The sequence below is a fragment of the Pyrus communis genome, chromosome 10 (assembly GCF_963583255.1).
Source record: "Pyrus communis chromosome 10, drPyrComm1.1, whole genome shotgun sequence".
Classification (NCBI taxonomy): domain Eukaryota; kingdom Viridiplantae; phylum Streptophyta; class Magnoliopsida; order Rosales; family Rosaceae; genus Pyrus; species Pyrus communis.
The window spans coordinates 2,357,788-2,379,225 of record NC_084812.1 but is presented as its reverse complement, the minus strand read 5'-3'; the positions used below and the strand labels follow the sequence as shown (position 1 = coordinate 2,379,225).

At 38.8% G+C, this 21,438-nt stretch overlaps 3 protein-coding genes across 3 annotated transcripts; 1 reads left to right on the top strand and 2 right to left on the bottom strand.

Moving 5' to 3' along the window:
* Window positions 1-1,248: 1,248 nt before the first annotated feature.
* Window positions 1,249-9,087, top strand: LOC137746547 (ABC transporter G family member 32). Its single transcript, XM_068486563.1, has 24 exons — window positions 1,249-1,775; window positions 2,102-2,222; window positions 2,317-2,405; window positions 2,609-2,693; window positions 2,894-3,053; window positions 3,130-3,206; window positions 3,277-3,330; window positions 3,660-3,750; window positions 3,846-4,147; window positions 4,240-4,521; window positions 4,676-4,992; window positions 5,075-5,235; window positions 5,317-5,420; window positions 5,604-5,760; window positions 5,879-6,001; window positions 6,102-6,193; window positions 6,281-6,613; window positions 6,708-6,998; window positions 7,102-7,185; window positions 7,278-7,411; window positions 7,500-7,727; window positions 7,852-8,023; window positions 8,112-8,366; window positions 8,532-9,087. Exons 1-24 carry the CDS (start codon window positions 1,501-1,503, stop codon window positions 8,802-8,804), a joined length of 4,260 nt encoding a protein of 1,419 aa, XP_068342664.1. The 5' UTR covers window positions 1,249-1,500; the 3' UTR covers window positions 8,805-9,087.
* Window positions 9,088-9,872: 785 nt separating this feature from the next.
* LOC137746548 (transcriptional corepressor LEUNIG-like) lies at window positions 9,873-15,900 on the bottom strand. The gene is made up of 18 exons (XM_068486564.1): window positions 15,725-15,900; window positions 14,694-14,791; window positions 14,482-14,591; window positions 14,050-14,361; window positions 13,868-13,956; window positions 13,672-13,759; window positions 13,518-13,584; window positions 13,300-13,349; window positions 12,897-13,190; window positions 12,610-12,789; window positions 12,080-12,322; window positions 11,728-11,845; window positions 11,522-11,631; window positions 11,189-11,338; window positions 10,947-11,102; window positions 10,722-10,838; window positions 10,300-10,506; window positions 9,873-10,205 (listed from the first exon to the last, which is right to left on the bottom strand). The coding sequence occupies exons 1-18, from the start codon at window positions 15,760-15,762 to the stop codon at window positions 10,062-10,064; spliced, it is 2,571 nt and encodes an 856-aa protein (XP_068342665.1). The 5' UTR covers window positions 15,763-15,900; the 3' UTR covers window positions 9,873-10,061.
* Window positions 15,901-17,633: 1,733 nt separating this feature from the next.
* LOC137747085 (sodium/pyruvate cotransporter BASS2, chloroplastic) lies at window positions 17,634-21,438 on the bottom strand. Its single transcript, XM_068487095.1, has 13 exons — window positions 21,132-21,438; window positions 20,735-20,846; window positions 20,272-20,395; window positions 20,103-20,144; window positions 19,912-20,025; window positions 19,760-19,822; window positions 19,345-19,472; window positions 19,086-19,167; window positions 18,851-18,902; window positions 18,612-18,709; window positions 18,332-18,490; window positions 18,127-18,216; window positions 17,634-18,006 (listed from the first exon to the last, which is right to left on the bottom strand). The coding sequence occupies exons 1-13, from the start codon at window positions 21,241-21,243 to the stop codon at window positions 17,929-17,931; spliced, it is 1,254 nt and encodes a 417-aa protein (XP_068343196.1). The 5' UTR covers window positions 21,244-21,438; the 3' UTR covers window positions 17,634-17,928.

Sequence of the window (21,438 nt, the reverse complement as noted above, 5' to 3'; positions counted from 1 at the left end):
ACATGATTAACTATGACTTATTATGAATCAACGATTATAAATTATGAGCAAAGTGTCAACCTTAATTAAAAACTGTGTAGAATTAGAATGCATCAATAGTTAGAAATAACGAGAACTGACCTTGGCAGAGAACACACCAGTATAGTGAGCAATGGCAATGGAAAAGCTTCCACAAAATATGCAATGCCTCACCTTTTCGACGGAATGGTGGATAATGGATAAATGCTTCGGTTTAAAGAAGCGAACGTCAGGCTTTTTCCCTTGTAAAATTGAACTTTACCTGCCGTTTTTCAACTCCGAATCACCCCAACAGGGTGGTAAATCAGTAAAAATCACACCTTCCCAACCGTTTCATTTAAATTCCCACGAAAATAACCCACACGCGCCGGCGCCAACCCAACTACAGCGCACGCGCCAGACCTATGAACAAAACCAACGGTCCTTTCACACTCACAGTGGGAATGTTGGAAATTTGATTTTTAGTGGGCTCAAAAATACGTTTGTTGCCTTAATTTATAAAATATGCTATTTTTGTATGTGAAAAGACATAATAGGTCTTATAATTTGAGAATCTCTAAGAATTTTACGCTTGAAGTTGATAGACTGAGAGATTCTGATCACTTAATTTAAATCATGCGATCCTTATTAGCTAATTTTACTGATACACCTCGCACAAAAATAAATCCTTAAACTATCTGAATGTCATATGTCCTGACATCGAAATACGTGCAGAATCGACACGTGACGTTAGGAAGTACCTATTCAACTATTACACTTCACTTCCGAGTCATAATTTAATTGCACTCAATTTGTTTATCTACCTTTAGTTGCCACTCTCCAGTATGTCTTAAGCTAATCTCAAGCGCTTGTCGAGTCATTTTTATTGTCTTGAGTGTCATATGTACTTCTTGTTATATTATTCGAGAGGTGTTGAAAGGGCTCGAGTTGTTTTTGAAGGGTCTCGAGCAATAGTACCAAAAAACAGAGTTTTCTTATTTCGTATGTGAAAAAGAAAACAAGGGCATCAATTATTTTGAGCCTCTAAAAATAGATAAATTTGAAAGTTCCCCATATCACGATTAATTCCAGCCGTTGGATGAGATAGAAGCTTCATCCGTGGGGCGAATAGAGTTGATTTAAATACCTGTGCGAGTGGGGATTTGAAAGGGGCCTCCTGCTCATTGTCTTTCCCGCGGCCATTAAATGAACCCCTCTCACTCTCTCTCGTCCTGCACAAACTGCGAAAAATTTAACGGCCATTTTAGAGAGAGAAAGTAGAAGCTGTCTCTCTCTCATCCGTCACAACAAACACCAAGACTTATTTAGAGGGAGAAATTAAATGCAGAGCTCCAACCACCATTTCCAGCAATCAAACATGTCCATTTCACGTTCACACTCCACTTTTAATTAGCCTCTCTCTCTCTCTCTCTCTCTTATCTCCCTCTTCAGCCAAAGCCTCTGCATTTTTCTGTGGCTGGGGAGAGCTTTTGGGGATTTCCGATGTGGAACTCGGCGGAGAATGTGTTCACGAGATCGGGGTCGTTTAGGGAGGGAGGGGACGATGAGGAGGCGCTGCGGTGGGCCGCGCTGGAGCGGCTCCCGACCTACGCCCGAGTACGGCGCGGCATTTTCAGAAACGTCGTCGGAGACACTATGGAGATCGACGTCGGCGAGCTCGAGGCTAAGGAGCATAAGCTCCTCCTCGACCGGCTTGTTAGCTCCGCGGACGACGACCCCGAGCAATTCTTCGATCGCATGCGCCGGAGATTTGACGCGTAATCCTCTTCAATTTTACTGGATATACTTTGATTTACACTGTTTAGCTGCTGAGAAAATCAATGATTTCAGTATAATGATGCCTAATGTGATTATTTTCTCAGCAACCAAACGGAGGATTTTCTTTTTGTCCTTTCCAATTTCGAAACTTTTCTCTCGTACTTAATTGAGTCTGTTTGGCTGCTGAGAAAATGTCGGCAGAGACTGAGAGTACTGAAGTTTCTGTTTTCTCAGCAACCAAACAGATTTTCATTTTGTCCTTTTCAATTCCGGAACTTTTCTTTTGTGCTTAATTTGTTTTGATGTTCTTTATTTGAGTGTGTAGAGTAGCATTGAATTTTCCCAAGATCGAGGTCCGATTTCAGAACTTGAAGGTCGAAGCTTTCGTCCACGTCGGAAGCAGAGCGCTGCCGACTATTCCCAATTTTGTTTTTAATATGACGGAGGTATAAACTCATTCAAATTCTCCCTTTAATTTTCTTAAATTACATAATTGTGTGAAAAAATTGTAATCCTTGCATTTTTCGGATGGCATTTTAGGCCCTTTTTAGGCAATTGCGAATATACAGGGGGCAGAGAAGCAAATTAACGATATTAGACAACATTAGCGGGATTGTAAGACCTTCAAGGTAAGTTTTTTAACCTTCAGTCAGTACTCGGTTACTGAATTTCCAGTCCAGTGTTTACGAGGACTTGGTTATAATTTGGATGCTATTGTGGCAGTATTTCAAGTCAATTTCTCACGTGGTAGTGTTTGATTGGCTTGGTATACCGCCACAGTGACATGTCTGTGTGTTTACACGCCTAAGAAGCCGTTGGTATTGTCTTCTAGATTGACATTACTGTTGGGTCCACCAAGCTCCGGAAAGACTACGCTACTATTGGCTCTTGCCGGACGCCTGGGAACCGGTTTGCAGGTAACTCCGTTACTTTTTTGAGTTTTCATGAAATCATGAAATCTTTGATCTTTTTCCTATTGAGCAGATGTTTGAAGGGTGAGACAATATTTCGTGTTGTGAAATTACCGCTTTTTCAGATTTAATGACAGATTTTCTACTAGTTGCTCGCCCCTTTTGACATTTCCTTTTGCTCATTTGTACTTTTGATTATTTTGAAGATGTCAGGGAACGTCACGTATAACGGACATGGCTTAAAGGAGTTTGTCCCTCAGCGGACATCTGCTTATGTCAGCCAACAGGATTGGCACGCGGCAGAGATGACTGTAAGGGAAACTCTTGAGTTTGCCGGACGATGTCAAGGTGTTGGAACCAAATATGGTAAGCTTTGCAAGGTCACGTGTTTGTGTATGTATCGTTCTTGTTTATATGCTGACATGAATACTTGTCATCATAGATATGTTAGTAGAACTTGCAAGAAGAGAGAAGTGCGCTGGGATAATACCCGACGAAGATCTTGATATATTCATGAAGGTACTTGCAGTTGTTAGATATGTCAATTCCATTGTTTATGAAATGATTGCTGACACAATTTCTTTTCCAGTCATTAGCTCTTGGGGGGAAGGAGACAAGCCTTGTGGTGGAGTACATCATGAAGGTACTTGTTTGATGCTTGTCATTTCCGAATACATATATTCTGTCCGGTTATTTTCATTGTAAAAATGAATGAAAATATTTTGTGAGGTTATATTCTCCCAAAAGCAGAAATGTCTTGTTTCAACAACATTCTGGACCACATTGTTAAAGCGGGCAAATTGTGAGTTGAAGTTCAAACGGAAGAAGAGATTATGGAGAATTTGTTTTAGTAGAGAGATTAGATTAGGTTTTTTCATTTATCCCTTGTTTGGATTTCATTGTCGTGTATAGTATGTCATAATCTAGTTTTATTCTTGGATTATCTTTGATACTAAAATATGTTTGACAAAGATTTTAGGGTTGGACATATGTGCTGATACATTGGTTGGAGATGAAATGCTCAAGGGAATCTCAGGAGGGCAAAAGAAGCGGCTTACTACAGGTGCATACTTTGTTTTTTAATTTTTGACGAGGGAGGGAGTTCTTGTGCACTAATAAGGTAAAGCTGTTTGCTAATAACTCCACTATGATTTCCAGGGGAATTATTAGTAGGTCCGGCGAGAGTTCTGTTCATGGATGAAATATCAACTGGTCTTGACAGTTCAACTACTTATCAAATTATCAAATATCTAAGGCATTCAACTCGAGCACTTGATGCAACCACTGTCATATCTTTGCTTCAACCTGCTCCAGAGACCTATGAGTTGTTTGATGATGTTATACTTTTGTGTGAGGGCCAGATTGTGTATCAGGGACCCCGCGAAACTGCTATTGATTTCTTTTCATATATGGGATTTAGATGTCCACTGAGAAAGAATGTGGCAGACTTCTTGCAAGAAGTAAGTTATATATAGAAGTCTTGAGTTGTAGTTGTAAATTTGCATTCTGTTATGTACATGGAATGGTTGATAATTGTTTTCCTTGTACGCAGGTTATATCAAAGAAGGACCAAGAGCAGTACTGGTCCAATCCTGATCTCCCATACCGCTATGTGCCACCGGCAAAGTTTGTTGACGCTTATCGTTTATTTCAAGCTGGGAAGACTTTGTCTGAAGAACTAGATGTTCCTTTTGATAAACGCTATAACCATCCTGCAGCTTTAGCTACGTCTCTCTATGGCATGAAGAGGTGTGAGCTTCTCAAAACAAGCTATAACTGGCAACTTCTTCTAATGAAGCGAAATGCATTTATCTACGTTTTCAAGTTCATTCAGGTACCAGTTCACTTCTGAGTTAGTATCTATTTTTCCCTTATCCCAATCATCTGTAAGCTGAAATTGTTACATTGCGCCACAATGAGTATTTTTTTTTCCGGTTTCTTTTTGCTATCTGGTGCTGATTTCCCAAGTAATATGTTCTGTCTTCCAGCTTCTTTTTGTTGCTATGGTCACAATGAGTGTTTTTTTCCGGTCAACATTGCACCACAATACAATTGATGATGGAGGCCTATATCTTGGTGCACTATACTTTTCCATGGTTATTATTCTTTTCAATGGCTTCATGGAGGTGTCAATGTTGGTTGCCAAGCTTCCGGTACTTTACAAGCATAGGGACTTGCATTTCTACCCTAGCTGGGTCTATACCATTCCGTCCTGGGCCTTAAGTGTTCCAAATTCATTCATAGAGTCTGGTTTCTGGGTGGCAATCACATACTATGTCATTGGATTTGATCCTTCAATTACTAGGTAAATCATACGTTCCTTTGGATTTCTCCATGCATTCTGAAAGTTGGGATGAAATTCTTAGGTTAAATTGTTGAATATGCAGATTCTGTGGGCAGTTCTTGATATATTTCTTGCTACACCAGATGTCAATAGCTCTCTTCCGTCTTATGGGATCCTTGGGTCGAAATATGATAATTGCCAACACTTTTGGATCTTTTGCTATGTTAGTTGTTATGGCTCTTGGAGGATACATCATCTCAAAAGGTAAACTAACATTTTGTCAATGCCTATATGTTTCCAATTTGAGTTTATAATTTTACTAATGTCCTTATTTGATTGCGACAGATCATATACCAAAGTGGTGGATATGGGGCTTCTGGTTTTCTCCCTTGATGTATGCTCAAAATGCAGCTTCCGTAAATGAATTCCTTGGACATAAATGGGATAAGGTAACCTTCCAATTCACTGTATATTCAATTTTGATTAATGGATTATAATTTTTTTATTAATTTTTCTAAATCGTATAAATATTCACAAAATTCCACACTGTACAGAAAATACATATTTTTTCAAGCTAGTCTCTAGGATTCTATTTTGGAACTTCTAATTTGTATTTTCTGTTATTTATGCAGAGAATTGGAAACGAGACCATTCCATTAGGCGAGGCATTGCTAAGAGCACGCAGTTTGTTTCCACAGAGCTACTGGTTTTGGATTGGTGCTGGTGCTTTGCTTGGATATACAATTTTATTCAACATGCTCTTCACATTCTTCCTAGCTTACCTTAACCGTAAGTCATTTCTGCTCACAAGAATACCCTAATGTTTTTTTTCTCTTTCGTGCTACATGTAACCAAACAAACTCAAAGAAAGAAAGCTAATTGAGTTGATTTATGATATATACAATAGCCTTGGGGAAACAACAAGCAGTAGTCACCAAGGACGAGCTTCAAGAGAGAGAAGGGAGAAGAAAAGGAGAAACTGTTGTTATTGAGCTGAGACAGTACTTGCAGCATTCAGAGTCATTAAATGGTTTGTAAAGAAGTTCAGAAATTGAATGTATTAGAACAACTCTTTTCAATTAACTATGGATCAGTCTAATTTCGAAAATTCTTGTTCATATCCTGTGCAGCAAAATATTTTAAGCAGAGAGGAATGGTGCTCCCATTTCAACCACATTCCATGTCTTTCAGCAATATCAATTACTACGTCGATGTCCCTCTGGTGAGAATTTAACACTACTCACTTGCGCCATCTATTCTTGGAAACATGTTGACTATATAATCGTTTCTGATCCAAGTACGGCTGCAGGAATTGAAGCAGCAGGGCATTCAAGAAGAGAAATTGCAGCTGTTAAGTAATGTCACTGGAGCATTTAGGCCTGGGGTGCTTACAGCATTGGTTGGAGTAAGTGGTGCAGGGAAAACCACCCTCATGGATGTATTAGCTGGTCGAAAAACTGGTGGGACGATAGAAGGGAGCATTCATATATCTGGTTATCCAAAAAGACAAGAAACTTTTGCGAGAATTTCTGGTTACTGTGAGCAGTCTGATATTCATTCCCCCTGCTTGACTGTCCTGGAATCGCTTCTCTTCTCTGTTTGGCTTCGGTTACCATCAGATGTTGAGTTGGAGACACAAAGGGTACGCACATAAAATTATTTACTGTTTATGTATGTCTTCATTATAAGATCAATTAATCCATCATTTTAATAATTTAAAAAAAAATTACATTCAGGCTTTTGTAGAAGAGGTGATGGAACTAGTGGAGCTCACTCCGTTAAGTGGGGCGTTGGTTGGTCTACCGGGGGTGGATGGTTTGTCTACAGAACAAAGAAAAAGGCTAACAATAGCTGTTGAGCTGGTTGCCAACCCCTCAATAGTGTTCATGGATGAGCCAACATCAGGGTTGGATGCACGTTCTGCAGCTATTGTGATGAGGACTGTGAGGAATATCGTCAATACTGGACGTACTATCGTATGCACAATCCACCAGCCTAGCATAGACATCTTTGAATCCTTTGATGAGGTACACACACTCTCTCTCTCCCTCTCTCTCCATGCATATGTATACCGAGAATAATGCTTTAGTATCTTGATTCATCCTGCTACAATCTTATCTATCATTGCAGCTCCTATTTTTGAAGCGTGGAGGAGAGCTCATATATGCTGGTCCACTTGGTCCCAAGTCTTGTGATATCATCAAGTACTTTGAGGTCGGATCTTGCATGCCAGTATTTCTTTAATAAAGTGTGATTGCAAAATGGTTACAACTGTCAACGTACCATGTAAATATTTGCTTCTGCAGGCAGTCGAAGGAGTAGAAAAGATCAGGCCTGGATATAATCCTGCCACATGGATGCTTGATGTTACTTCTACAGTTGAAGAAAGTCGTCTAGGGGTGGATTTCGCAGAAGTTTACCGAAGTTCTAACTTGTTTCGGTGTGACTACTACATGAATCCTGGCTGTGTTGCTTGTACAGAGAACTATCTGTTCCTTTAGCTAACAACCTATATTCCTTTGTTTCAGACATAACAAAGAGTTGGTTGAAAATCTAAGCAAGCCAAGCGCCAATTTGAAAGAATTAAACTTTCCAACCAAGTACTCTCAATCATTTGTCGAACAATTTCTCACCTGTCTTTGGAAGCAAAATCTGTCTTACTGGCGAAACCCTCAGTACACTGCAGTTCGCTTCTTTTACACTGTCATCATCTCGTTGATGTTAGGAACAATTTGTTGGAGATTTGGAGCTAAGAGGTTTCCTTCTTTTTCTTAATCTTTTGATTTTATTGCAACTCTAATAGATTTTGAGCTATGATGATTAGTATCCGTACCATTAGGTTCTATACATGACAGGAATTTACTTTCGTTCTCTTTACAGGGATACACAGCAGGATTTATTAAATGCCATGGGATCCATGTATGCAGCAATCCTATTTAGCGGAATCACCAATGCCACTGCTGTTCAACCTGTTGTTTCTGTAGAACGTTTTGTTTCATATCGAGAGAGAGCTGCAGGGATGTACTCAGCTTTACCGTTTGCATTTGCTCAGGTTTACCTTTGTTGTGTTATGCGACTCTTTTAACGCACAATACCCTGGTATCCCGAAAAGTTATCTAATGCTTTGGTCATGCCTGCAGGTGGTGATAGAGCTTCCTTATGTGTTTGCACAAGCGATTTTCTACTGCACAATTTTTTACTCCACGGCCTCATTTGAGTGGACTGCCTTGAAGTTTCTTTGGTACATATTCTTTATGTACTTCACAATGCTGTACTTCACCTTCTACGGAATGATGACAACCGCTGTCACCCCAAATCATAACGTGGCCGCTGTAATTGCTGCTCCATTTTATATGCTGTGGAACCTCTTCAGCGGCTTTATGATTCCTCACAAGGTAACGAAAGTGACTGCTTTCTTTCTTCTCAGTTTGCTTAATTTGATCACTTGCATTCCGCGCTACATCTCGGATGTACAGTGCTAGTTCAGACACGAAAACCTGATTTACAGGTGAAAACACTGATTGATTGAGTTACCTATCTAACGCGTTGCACTTGTTCAGAGAATTCCAATATGGTGGAGATGGTATTACTGGGCAAACCCGGTAGCCTGGAGTCTATACGGCCTCTTTGTTTCACAGTACGGCGAGGATGAGAGTCTTTTGACACTAGCCGACGGAATCCATAAAATGCCTGTAAGGCAGTTACTCAAAGTAGGGTTTGGTTACAAGCATGATTTTCTGGGTGTAGCCGGCATTATGGTGGTCGGTTTCTGCGTGTTTTTCGCCTTTATTTTTGCCTTCGCAATAAAATCATTCAACTTCCAGAGGAGATGACATGTCTGATTTTTATACCACATTGCTTCAGTTCTGGGAATGTTACTTGTATTACAAGTATAGCAGCTTCTCCTGAAGAAACAGTTGAGGTATATAGCCACAAGATTTACATTTTTATATATAGGACCAACTTATTTGTTTGTTTTAGATCGAGTGCAGATAACAGCCGGTGGACTGGCTGGAAATTTTCATTTGTAAACTAATTACTTGTTCCATACTTTTGGTTTGAACGCATTTCTTCAACCTACCGAATAAAATGTCGTCGTCTTTTTTGTTTTCTAAGGTTGCGTCTGATAACATTTTTGTGCTTTTTATTGGCCTGTCAATCATGCATGACTGACAATAAGAAAAAAAATAAAAAAAGATCCAATGGCTTCGGACCATCTCACAAGAGTTATGATTCAAGAGTCGTGTCATGATGGAAAAGTTTACGTATCAAAGAGACGAGTCAATGGTACAACACTGATCTTATCCCCAACTTAACCGTCATGCTAACCAAGCACTAGTACAATTCCATCCTAAAAAAGTATCGATGATAATGGTTGTACCTTTTGACATATAAACTGTACATTAGTTTATATCTATGATGTGAGACTCTATTCTCCGATACATATCCGCTTGCCCTCTCATCACAATCGATTTTTCTCGGGTTATGGACACTCGTATACAATCCGACATATCGTACGTCGGAAGCATGGTAAACCAAATCAACATAAACGGCCTCCCAAGTCCTGGATCCGGCGCACCCGATCCCCGGTGCACTCGTCATAAACGTTGGTGACTTGATGCACATACTGTAGAACGGACGCTTCAAGATTGCGGTGCATCGTGCAGTTGTGAACAAACTACACCATCGGATTTCGATCGCATAATTCTATGGCCCGCCAATGGACGTGGAGATATCACCGTTGATTGACCACAATCGTCCGCTCTATCTCCGGTAACATGGACAGAGTACCTTGAGTACAAAGCAACATATTTCGACAAAGGAGCTTGAACTAATCCAGACAGATGCACACAAGCTGTAGTAGCATACATCTGATGATATTTCATTTGGCCGAAAATATATTTACATATAATCCCCTTATGTTGAACAAGATTCTTCGATTGAGATCGTTTTGACATCGCAGTTAGGCCCGGGGCAACAAAATTCTTGTATCGGTTAACTGGGGTTGGTTAAACTAAAGATCTAAAGCGCCTTTTTTTCATGCTACGACACAGTAACCATATAAACAACGAAAGCATCTAAACACTGACTCACTTCCAGAGCTTGACGCACTTGTCATGGCTGGCTGAAGCAACTAACCCCGTAGCACTTGATACCGCCAGAGAAGACACTAGCTTGTCATGAGCACGCAGAGTCATTGTCTTGTTCTCGGCCATGTTCCAAAGCTCCAAATTCTGAATTCACACCACATCAAAACAAAAATCCGCTTAGCATCTTCGATAAGAGCAAGTCACCACGTAATAGAAAGGTAAAGAAGTTATGACTTACCTCATAACAGCCAATGATCAACAATGCAGGATAACTAGGATGGAACACGCATGTATTGAATTTGTTGCCAGAACAGCTCAACTCGTGAATGAATTCCCCTTTGCAGCTGGAACCAACTGTCCACACTCGCACCAAATCATCACTCACTGATGCTAGATTCTCGCCAGAAGGATCCCAGCACACAGAATGGACAGCGCTTTTATGACCCTATGATGAATACCACAAGAAACAAATCAGAAAGTAATCATGATGAACATGATGGTTAGGAAAGTTTAAGAAACAAGGACAGTAATCGTAAGATTTTGATTCATATATTTTGAGGTTTGTAAAGAAAAGAGTGTCCAGGCAAAAGAACACAGTAATCTTGTTTTCATATACTTTCACAGTTTCACTAGAGCCCAAACAGGAAGTCAATAAGAAACCTGTAACTTAAGCCTGCAAACTTGTGTTTCGACATCCAAGATGGATACGACATTATCTGCTGCAGCAGCAAGGTTTCTTCCAAAACGCGGTTGAAACCTCGCCTGAGTTGCACCACCCTGAAAAAATAGGGTAACATTATTAAATACAAATGGATTTACTAAACGGAGAAATAGAATTCTGGTAATCCGTATATAAAGCAGACAAATTAACACCAAGTTGTATACCTTGAAAACTCCAGCACAACTACCGTTCTTGATACTCCAGTACCGTATCTCACTGTCGTTATCACAGGAGCAGAGAAAGTCCTCTTTGCTGGGGTGGAAGTCCACCGACGTGACAGTGGTAGAATGTCCCGTAAAAGTACGTAGTGAATATCCAGGCTGCACAAATTAACATCAAATCATCAATTGCATGAAACATTATCGGCATTGTATTGAATTAAGAAAAAACAAAAATGTCGACCCACGTTATCAGCATCCCAAACCCTGACGGTTTTGTCAGCAGAAGATGTAGCAAGCCTTGACATGCTAGGACTAAAGCGAACGTCAGTTATCCAATGAGAATGCTCTTCAAGTGTAGACTTGACACTAAAAGTTTCAGTGCACCACAATACAGCCTGCACCACAAAATAATCAATTAATCACGAGTACTGTGTGTTTATATAAACCATATGATCAACAAAAACAGTATCAAACTTGAACCATTCATATTTGCAACACTTCTTTGAAAAACAGGAGCAGATAGCAATTTAAGTTGGTCATGCCCACAGTATCTATATGAAATTTCGATCTAGGCTTACCTTTCGGTCATGCCCACCAGTGGCAAGTGATTTTCCATCTGAAGAGAAGTGGCAACATTCAACTTTATTTGTACTTGCAGGAATAAGCTGGACTTCCGTAAAACTGAAGCCTATTTCATCAAGAAGATATAGAAAGCCTTTTGTTACATTTCCAGCATGAAGAAACCAAGACATACATCTTCTGACATAATTAACAAAGTTCATACCTTTGCTGACATCTGAACACCGAACGACTCTACCTCTAGGGTCAGCATCATCATGTGATAAGAACGACTCAACGTTATCCTCCAAAGATCCATCGTCCACAAAACGGTCTACATCAGTCTGCAATATATAGCTCAGTTACAGATTGCCAATGAAGTTCTAAGAACAATCCCTGATAAGTAAATTTTCTACGTTTTCTCGCAAAGGGCACATTAATGATAAGAAAATCACAAGTGAGTCAAGTCTCTAAGAGCATGTTATACCCACTACAAGTGACTTGGGGTAACACAAATCAAGTCATCCCAAATGCAATCAATACAGAGAAGTTAGATAAAATAATTTCAAGTTTCTAACCAATTTATTTGGCGCTGATGCAAGTGAGCCCAAGCCATCAGAGCCAAACACAAGTAGAGACTTCGACGAACCACCATTTTGGGGTAAAGTTGGCATAGACATGACATCTCCTGCTGTGTTAGTAGAAGGCGTTGAAGGTGAACTGAGAGATGGCCCTGTGGTATTAACTGTCCCTGAGCTATTGGCAGGACCCGAAGATGACACTGGCAGCTTTCTCTTTCGCCCAAGTTGATTCTTTGAAGCCTTGAACAAGGAAAACTAAAGTGAGAATCTCGTATAACAGTATTCAACACTAATCATGTTCACAGCGAAAATACAGATAAAAAAGCCGTTGGCTCTAGAAATATGATGAAATTGAGTTTAGTATTATAAAACCAGTTAAGTAGGATGGAAGTTAAAGCATGCAAACTACACAATATATTTCTAAGAACGTTTTTACTGCAATGATCAAGTTGAAGAAAAGAAAGAGATAGATAAGAAAAAGGACATAGCTATAGAAAACATGAATTCAATAGGCAGTAACAGAAAACCTGATCATTCCCTTGTAAGGTGTTAGGCATGCTACCATCTGGCGCCACGCTGCCAGAACCCATAATTTTTTCATGCTGCTGAAGGTGTTGGCTTGAATTCTGAGAATGCTGACCTGAAAGCGGATGCTGCGAATATGGCTGCTGCTGTTGATTATTGCTTTGCATCTGCTGTTGCCGTAACTGATAAGTTGGCTATATAAGCAAATATTTATAGGAAGCATGAAGTTGACATCTAGTGATAATAGTTAAGCTATTCAAAAAATCTAGTGTAGACGAAGTAATGATACCTTCATCAGCATGTCAGCATCTCCACGAGGCAAGACCGGGCAACCAACTTGCACTGGTGATCCAACATTAGGTGCATCGACAGAACTTAATTGACCATCCTTCCCAATAACCAAATTTCGATTGTTGAGAAGCATTTTCATCCGTCTATTGTCCAAGTCATTGGAAGATGGGGAAGCCAAATTTTGTTGTGCTAGCATAAGTTGCTGCTGTTGCAGAAGTTGATTATAGGGTTGTGGGGACTGCATCAAAGAATTTTGCTGCTGAAGAATCCCAGATCGAAGCCGATCAAATCCCTAAAAAGGTGAAACTCAATCAGAAAACCACTGTTTATCTAATTTGAAAGAAACACAAAGAAAAGATACATTACAATCATATAGAGTGGAAGGGTATATTCAGTCCTACCGTTAAAGGCCATCCTTTCAGAGTCAAATTGTTATTGCCTTGATTTGATCCTAAAATGAAAACACGAATCATTTGTAAGAGAAGAATTAAACACAAATATGAGTAATGATTTCTACACATAAACAAGCAATGAAATATGCAACAAACTGAAATGGAAATTGCATTTTCTGCATTAAATATGAGTCCTAACTGATGATATCAATCAGTAGATTCAGTACCGTGAGCACCAATCAATGATCCTTCTGAAGCAACAGCTCTGGGGTTCATCACCTCACTCTTTATGTCCTGTTTCATCATAGAAAACACACCCACAATAAGAAAATCAAATTATAGGGATAAAAGACAAGGAACCAGATCACTGATGATAATCACCTGTGAAGAACCAGGAAGTTGCTGACTCCGACTGTGAGGTTGTTGAAGATTCCCCAACACACCTTCAGGTGTACCATGCAGCATTTGACTGTAAAAGAGTTCAACCACTTTCATACTAAGTATCAATTGCATGCAGAGAACATGTGTTACACCGTAAAGCTGAGTCATGATAAATGTGGAATCTTAAGAGAAATACCCAGGAGGCAGGCCACCTGCTGTGGCTGCTTTCATCATCGACGCATGATTGGGATCCAAAAGCTGACTCATATTATCGCCTAACCTTTGCTGCAGGGTGTATGTATTGTGAGTTTGTAACTAGATTAAACGAATATAAGATAGAAAGAAAGTCTCTCGGAGTAATATGGCAAAACTCATTACCTTGATAGCTGCATCATCCATAGCATCTCTCTGTGGTGGAAGCTTTAATCTCTCCTCGTACATTTTTGTTGCCATAGAATTTGCAGTTGCCGGGTTCTGCCTCAAAAGAGAATCATTGGCAGTGCCATTATGAAGCTGGGTCCCATCTCGACGCTGCTGTTGCTGTTGCTGCTGCGGCTGCTGCTGTTGTTGTTGTTGTTGTTGTTGTTGTCGCTGCTGCTGTTGCTGCCTTTGTAATAGAAGCTGCTGCATTTGCATTTGATCTTGCTGCTGAGGCTTCTGCTGCTGCTCCCTCGCCTTTATCACTTGAGTCTAACGCATCCAGACAAACAGTGAAACGACTTAAAATGGAGAAATTCAAAAGATGCCAACTATATTGCAAGGGCAGCAAAAACAATAGAGCCAGGAATGAAGTCAAATCTAAGTCCACACCTCTATGTAAGATGCAGCTGCTTCTGAATGCTTCTCATTCGTCCTAGCAATGAATATGTCCCAAAAGACAGACCACCATTCGAAAAGAAAGCCACCAGGTGCATCAATAGCTGAAGCAACCATAAAATCAAAGAAATTTAATTAAATTCAGGTATAAATTCACGTATATACAATGAATCTCTTTTCTTTGGCAGATTTAAGTATATTCTCACCTACAGGATCCGTAGAAACTTTTCCTTCATCTTGAAATGCCTTTGCAGAAGCATGTAATTTTCTCTTCATAAGGTAATCATAGATATACACATCCAACCTGTGATCCAAACACATTATAATGTTTCCACACGTCACGAATCCAAAAAAACTCTTTAACACTTGAGAATCTGCAGAAAATAACATTGACAGAAGGTACAAAATGCAGAAACAACATCTCACATAATGCTAATCCACCAATCCAGTGCCAAGAAAATGAATGGAACTATTAAAAGTGAAAATCTTCGAGCCCCGAAAACTCAAATTCTTATCACTAATTATCTTTTTTAACGTCAAATTTTGTTGAAGCGAATTATTTAATTCCTAGAACTAACTGAATCAAACACGAGAGACAAAATTTTAAGCTGTTTTAAGAAAATTCACAGCATCAAAAGACATGTTACTTTATTTCCGCTAAGAAAATGTAAGAAAAGCAACTTTTTGGATCCCCAATGTCCCCATACAAGTCTGAAAAGTTAAATTTCTTTCTTATTTTCCCCTTTTTTCCCTGGAGCATGAGGAAAAAATAGAAAACTGGGAGCCAGACAGCCAGGGCGTTACCAACAACAAGAACACAACCTTATCATACACAAAAAAACATTGAGGATATCTCGACATAGCTTGCAAAAACATGTAAAATCAAACAACCCAGTACAGATTAAGGTCAGCAAAACATGAAAAACATAAATTTACCACAACCCAGCAGCAAAGGTTCAATCTTTAACCGAAAGGATGGTTATTTATGCGAGAAAACGAACAACATAATTGAAACAAACCCAAATGCCAAAAAGCAAAACACCATAAAATACCCATTTGGAATAAAAGATGAGAAAACAATAGTACCCACCAAAACCCTACAACCAAAAACTCACTACAAAAAACCCCCAGAGTCCAAGTTGCTGCCATGGCAGTAAGAACACGAAAAGCCCCTGAAAATTTTCGACCAAAATAACGTTAGGAGAAAAGAAAATTTTTACAGTGCAAAATTACTAACATTTTATCAGCTTCCCAATTGGTCTGGCTCTGAGACATGACTAAGATATTCGCAGCAAGTTTAATCTGCAGGAAAATCCGAAACTTGGGACACTTAGCGATGATGAAGTAGAACGTCGGAGGCTCTGTCTTTTTTTGTTCTGCGGAAGCAAACGAGAGTTTGTTTGTTGTTCTTTTTTTTTTGTCAAAATATATTCTATCTTTCTCACCCTATTAAACTTATAAAAGAAAGTTGAAGGAAGACGGTCACCCCCTCGTTAAGTCAACACTAAAATAATAATTTCTATTTGGCATTTTTACCAAAATGGTTCCCGAATTAACATAATTTTTCAATTTGGTTTCTAAGTTTGAAGTGGTTTCTGTGTTTATTCACCGTCAATCATTTTGATCATTCCGTGATAATTTTGTTAAACAAGAATCAAAATGAAACAACACCTTTAAATTTCACGGATCAAAATGAAAAATTATATTAATTTCAAAAACTATTTTAATTAAGAAAACTCTTCTATTTTAGTAAAAAGCGTGCAAAATTTTTGGACCAAAAACCCGAGTTGGAACTCCTACGAATGAACTTTTTAAAGCCACCAACTCATCGATTATGGGCAGTTGAATTTATGGTCAAAAGTGTGTTGCCGCCCCCATGTACTTCCAAAACTGCATAAAAAGAAATTAATTATAGGAAGTGTTATTGGCACTTCAAAAATCTCATTCTACACTCCTCACAAATGTATTTTTCTTTCCAAATATAAAAAATTTAGAATGTAGAATGAAATTTTTGAAGTGTCAATAACAATTCCCTTAATTATTATCTGCGGATGCCTCTATATTAAAAAAGAAAAGGAAAGTTATACATAATTCTAAAATGGCACGCAACCCGTGCAAAAACATGTTGGCCTTTAATTTATGTATTTTTAAAACGTTTGCTAGGAGTTATATTTTTGCCAAATTTTTAATAACTTGGTTGGTAAGCAACACAGCCATGTTTATATAATTTAAACCATGATTTCCACATCAAATCATTTTCATGGTCTCATTTTTCTATAATTCAAATTTTCTTATGTAATTTATTTTAATGTAACGCATTTTACGTCTCCTTATCTTTACATTAACGAGATAGGACAACCTAACAAGTGCATTTTTAATGTTATGTTTACTTGAAAGGGTACTTAATCAGTCCGCACGCTAACAAGGGAACAACTTGTTTCATATTTAGATATCATCCAATTATATAAGTACAACTTTCAATATATATATAATCTTGCTCAAATATTTGATTAACTAGCTCATCAGACTGTTCTACTTCGAGTTTTGTTTGATTCAATCACAGTAGGACACACAAATCGGTCAAAAGATGAGAACAAGTTTGGAGAGACCCTCTCTCTCTTTTTAAATCTGTGGCCGGTAAAAGGTATGCATATATCAATCACATCACAGTTTATAATATTTACTGCCAATTGTCTTCATTGGTGCCAGAGAAAAGGAGCCAAAAAAGTTGGGACATGCTTTTGGAGATTTGCCGAAAAGGGTCACAGAAGTCAAAAGATAGGTGGTTGGGAAATTCCAGTCCTCTCAATTTTTTGTAGAGCAGACCATTAGCTCATGAATAGTTCCAGTTTTCTGAAAAAACCCTAATCCCAAAACTGATGCATAACAAGGCAACAAAAATGAAACTGACTGCATATATAAATTATAGGGAAGAGATCCGGTCCGGATCTCTCTCAACAAAGCCCAAGGAAGTGATTTGGGTCCTTAAAATTTGATCAAACGGCTAAAACAAATGATCCTTTAAAAGTTATAATAATTGCAGCAGTTAGATCAAATTTCAAAAATCTGGATCACTTGATCCTTAGGCTTTAGTAGGAGAGATCAGGACCGGATCTCTTCCCTAAATTATAAACTCAGTTGTGTACAAAAATCTGGCATAAATCACATCACATTGTTGAATTCAAGCATTTCCTCCAATGTGCATGTGAAGCCCTTTTCTTGATAGAAGAAGAGACGAGATTCGAACACAGGATCTCAGCGCAATGGTAAACGTTTGACAACTTGAGCGACAAGCTTCATGTTATTAGCGTTAATGGTAATAAAACTTGACATAAAACTGATATCTAATGCACATATAACTTGGTAATAAAAAGTTAAACCAACTCTAACAAGTAATTTTTAAGTAAAAAAATACCCAGACAAAAAGGGAGGCCAAGTTTCTCATTCCTTGAAATCATCCTTGTCGTCGATTGGAATTGGTCTGTTTCTCCAGAAGACAGCAAGGGCACTCCCACCAAGCTGTTCGGAAGGACAATGTACGATGATAGTAAATAACGTTGTACTTTGTAGAACTCCCATAATTAATTACCTCAAAAGGGTAGTTAAGAAGGAAATTAAGAGAGTTAAAGAGAATCGTACCGCCATGCAAACAACGCTGACAGCAGAAGGGACGGCAACAAGAGGGTTTGTAAAATGTTTTTGAGCAAGTAAAAATCCAAGTGCTGAGCTCTGCGAACGAAATATCAAGACAGTAATTAGAGGGTACTTAAATGTATGAACTCGTTCAACTTGACAAACACCGTGCGAAAATCAGTAAGAAAATACTGAATGAGAAGATGGCTACCTGCATCCCACACTCTATGGATATGGTACGAGATGTAGATTCACCAAATGATAACTTCGAAATCCAGTAACCAATACAAAATGCAGCACTGTGCAGAATAGCCACTGGGAGTATCAGTTGCGCTCCTTGTGTTTTCAAGACTTCAGAAACTTGCCCAATCTTAACAGTTATGCGAATACAAGTTACCCCATTAGATTCGTAATGTAACTACTATGAATTTACTGAGGAGAAACAAAATGTATCCATATGGAAGTCAATTCAGTATATGTTTGCGACTTACCGGGCTGGCACAGAGTAGAGTGGTGAGCAGTACTCCAATTAAAGGTGTCACCGCAGCTATTTTTGAAGTGAATTTGGGGAAGAACTCATTTGCCAGTACTGTCATGGAAACCGGGGAGAGGGGGGGGGGGGGGGTGGGGGAAGGGTTGATTATAAATTTATGTCCAGATATTGGAAATAAGCTAAGATTTGTAGAAAGATTTCAAATTCCAAGGATAACTGTAAAAACCTTCTATTTACCTCCTACAATTGTTGGCATTAAAACAACCTGGAAAGTGCTGAGAGCCAGGCCCTGCAAAGATGGCGGGGAGAAAATCTCAGTGTAAACAGATTATTTCCGTATCTTTATATTTTATCCGTAAAATTTCTTTAATTACTCTTGGAAGTGCTAGCCAGCAAGTAATACTTATAAACTGCAGAAGTTCAAGTATTACATAACTTATCAACAAAGTTTGTTAACCATGTTTCAACTTACCGCAGCATCAACTGGAACAAGCTGGCCAGCAAGAAGCTTGGTAAGAAGTGGTGTCATAATAATAGCTCCTATTGTTGAACACCTACAGATTGACCACAAAATAATTGTTGCTTCAATATGTGACATTACGATAAACTAAGGCTGTCGAGTCTGGTTTTATCATACTTCAGTAGCAGTATAAGTTAATAAATACTGCAAACATATCCAGGACCTGCCAAAAGTCAAAATAAACATAAACATTTGAGGGCATGTAACTTACGTTGTCATGAGAACAGAAAGCGCTACGTTTCCCTTAGAGATATAAGTTGCAACATTTGATGCCTGACCACCAGGACAGCACGAGACCAAGATAAGACCAGTCGCAATAGGTGCAGAAAGTTTGAGAGTCTGAAAATCAAAATGAATTTCAGATCACTTATATTTCGTCAATGTTACATCTGCATCTAAACACTCGCAAGCTGTTCATCAATATAGAATCCAAAACATGTAATCCATAAAACTTAATCTAGTCAACATTCCCCTTCTTTGTAATAGAAGAGAAGATCTTCATACACTGGCGGTAAAAATGAGATTTTTTCGCTAAAGACTGAATTGAGTAAAAATTTAATTACAACTGTAAAACATTTCAATAGTAAATTACATGACAGACAACAAAAAATTTGACGAAGAATTACCAGGGCAATAACAAAACCTAGTAGGGGTTTGATCATGTACTGTGCAAGAAAACCTACACCCACCTGAAACAGAAACATTAATGATAATTTAAAATTAGATTATTCTGTTTCAGATACTGTCTGCGATTTAAATGTGAGTGGATGCTACTCACTGTCCAAGGATTACGCAAACATCGTCTAAAGTCCTCAAAGGTCAATGTCAACCCCATAGACAGCATGAGGAAACCAAGGCCAAGCGTGAAAAGGTCTGTCTGCAACCAAGTTACCTGTAGAAACTCCATAAATAAGCTAGTTATACACTAGTTGCTATGCCACACAATGAAGTAGCAGACAGAGAGATTACCGCAGCTGGCTTGTAGATCCCAAGGATGGTGCCCAATATGACCTGTCCACGGAAGTAGATTTAAAACTTGCAAGTGTTCTTGAGAAAGCTTTATTTTGAATATACACAGAACTAAGCAATTAAGAAGTACCAAAGACGAGAATCTGGGTAAATAAAATGTAACACCTACCCACACAGGAAATAGAGTTGTCAAAGTTTCGATTATTTTCTCGTACAGGTTCATCCCACTAGGAGTACTACTAGGAAGATCTCCAGATAAATTTGTTGCAGCCTTGCAGAAAACTTTGGAGTTCCTACATATAGTTGTCAACAAGCTGATGAATGTAGACTTGGGTATTCGTAACCAGGAAGTACACGAAAACGGTAATCATCTTTACAAATAAAATTAGGACAGCCTAGACCGTAAATGGTTGAGACCGTTATTGTTCTACATCATCCAACTGGTGTATATTCCACATTCTCCTCCAAGACTAAACACACTTATTCCGATTGTCTTTACAAAATTGAACTACGAGACCACTATTGTTCCCACTAGCATTAACCAGTAACTCTTGTGCATGATCACATTGATATACTAACATATATGCTCATTTTTCTCATCAAACAAAGGTAACAAGAAACATAAAACACACCTTGATGTTTGAATTATCGAAGAAGAAGGTTTCACAACGATGGGACTCCATGTCTTGCTTTGGATCGCACAGCACCTTACATTCTCAGGCACAGAAAGTTCACCTATGAAGTCTGAAACACCAATCACTGTTAGAAAAATAAATGCTAGAAACGGAGTGACATAAATAAACGTCACACTCCCCACAATTCAGGAACCCGAAAAAAGTCTCAAAGCACAAAAATTTACAGACAAAACATCAAAACGAGCTTAACCCAAATTTCTTGTCAGCAAATTTTAAAGTCCCAAAGCACAAAACTTTACAGATAAATCATCAAAACAACCAGAACCCAATTGGCAAATTCCCCAAAAAACACAATCCAGTAACAAAAATCAACGAAACATTATATCCAACGTACCCAGATGAGACTGCAGCCTCCTTGCAGATAAAGAAGCAGCTGGCCTGCAGAAAGCGTCGCATGTTCTCAGCTTGAAATCCTTGAGAGCAAATTTCGACGATATGGACGACATTGGATCGAATCAAACTGCTCGAACGATTCGATCAGACGGAGAAGACGAAAGGATTATGGGTTTAAGCTCAAATTTCAGTGGGGGTTTTGAGTGAGGTTTGCTGCAAAGGGAGGTTTTGGTTGCCTCCAAAAATGGTGGGGGTCTACGTTGCCTTGTTGGGAATCGTGGAAACCGATGAACCACACAAATGAATCT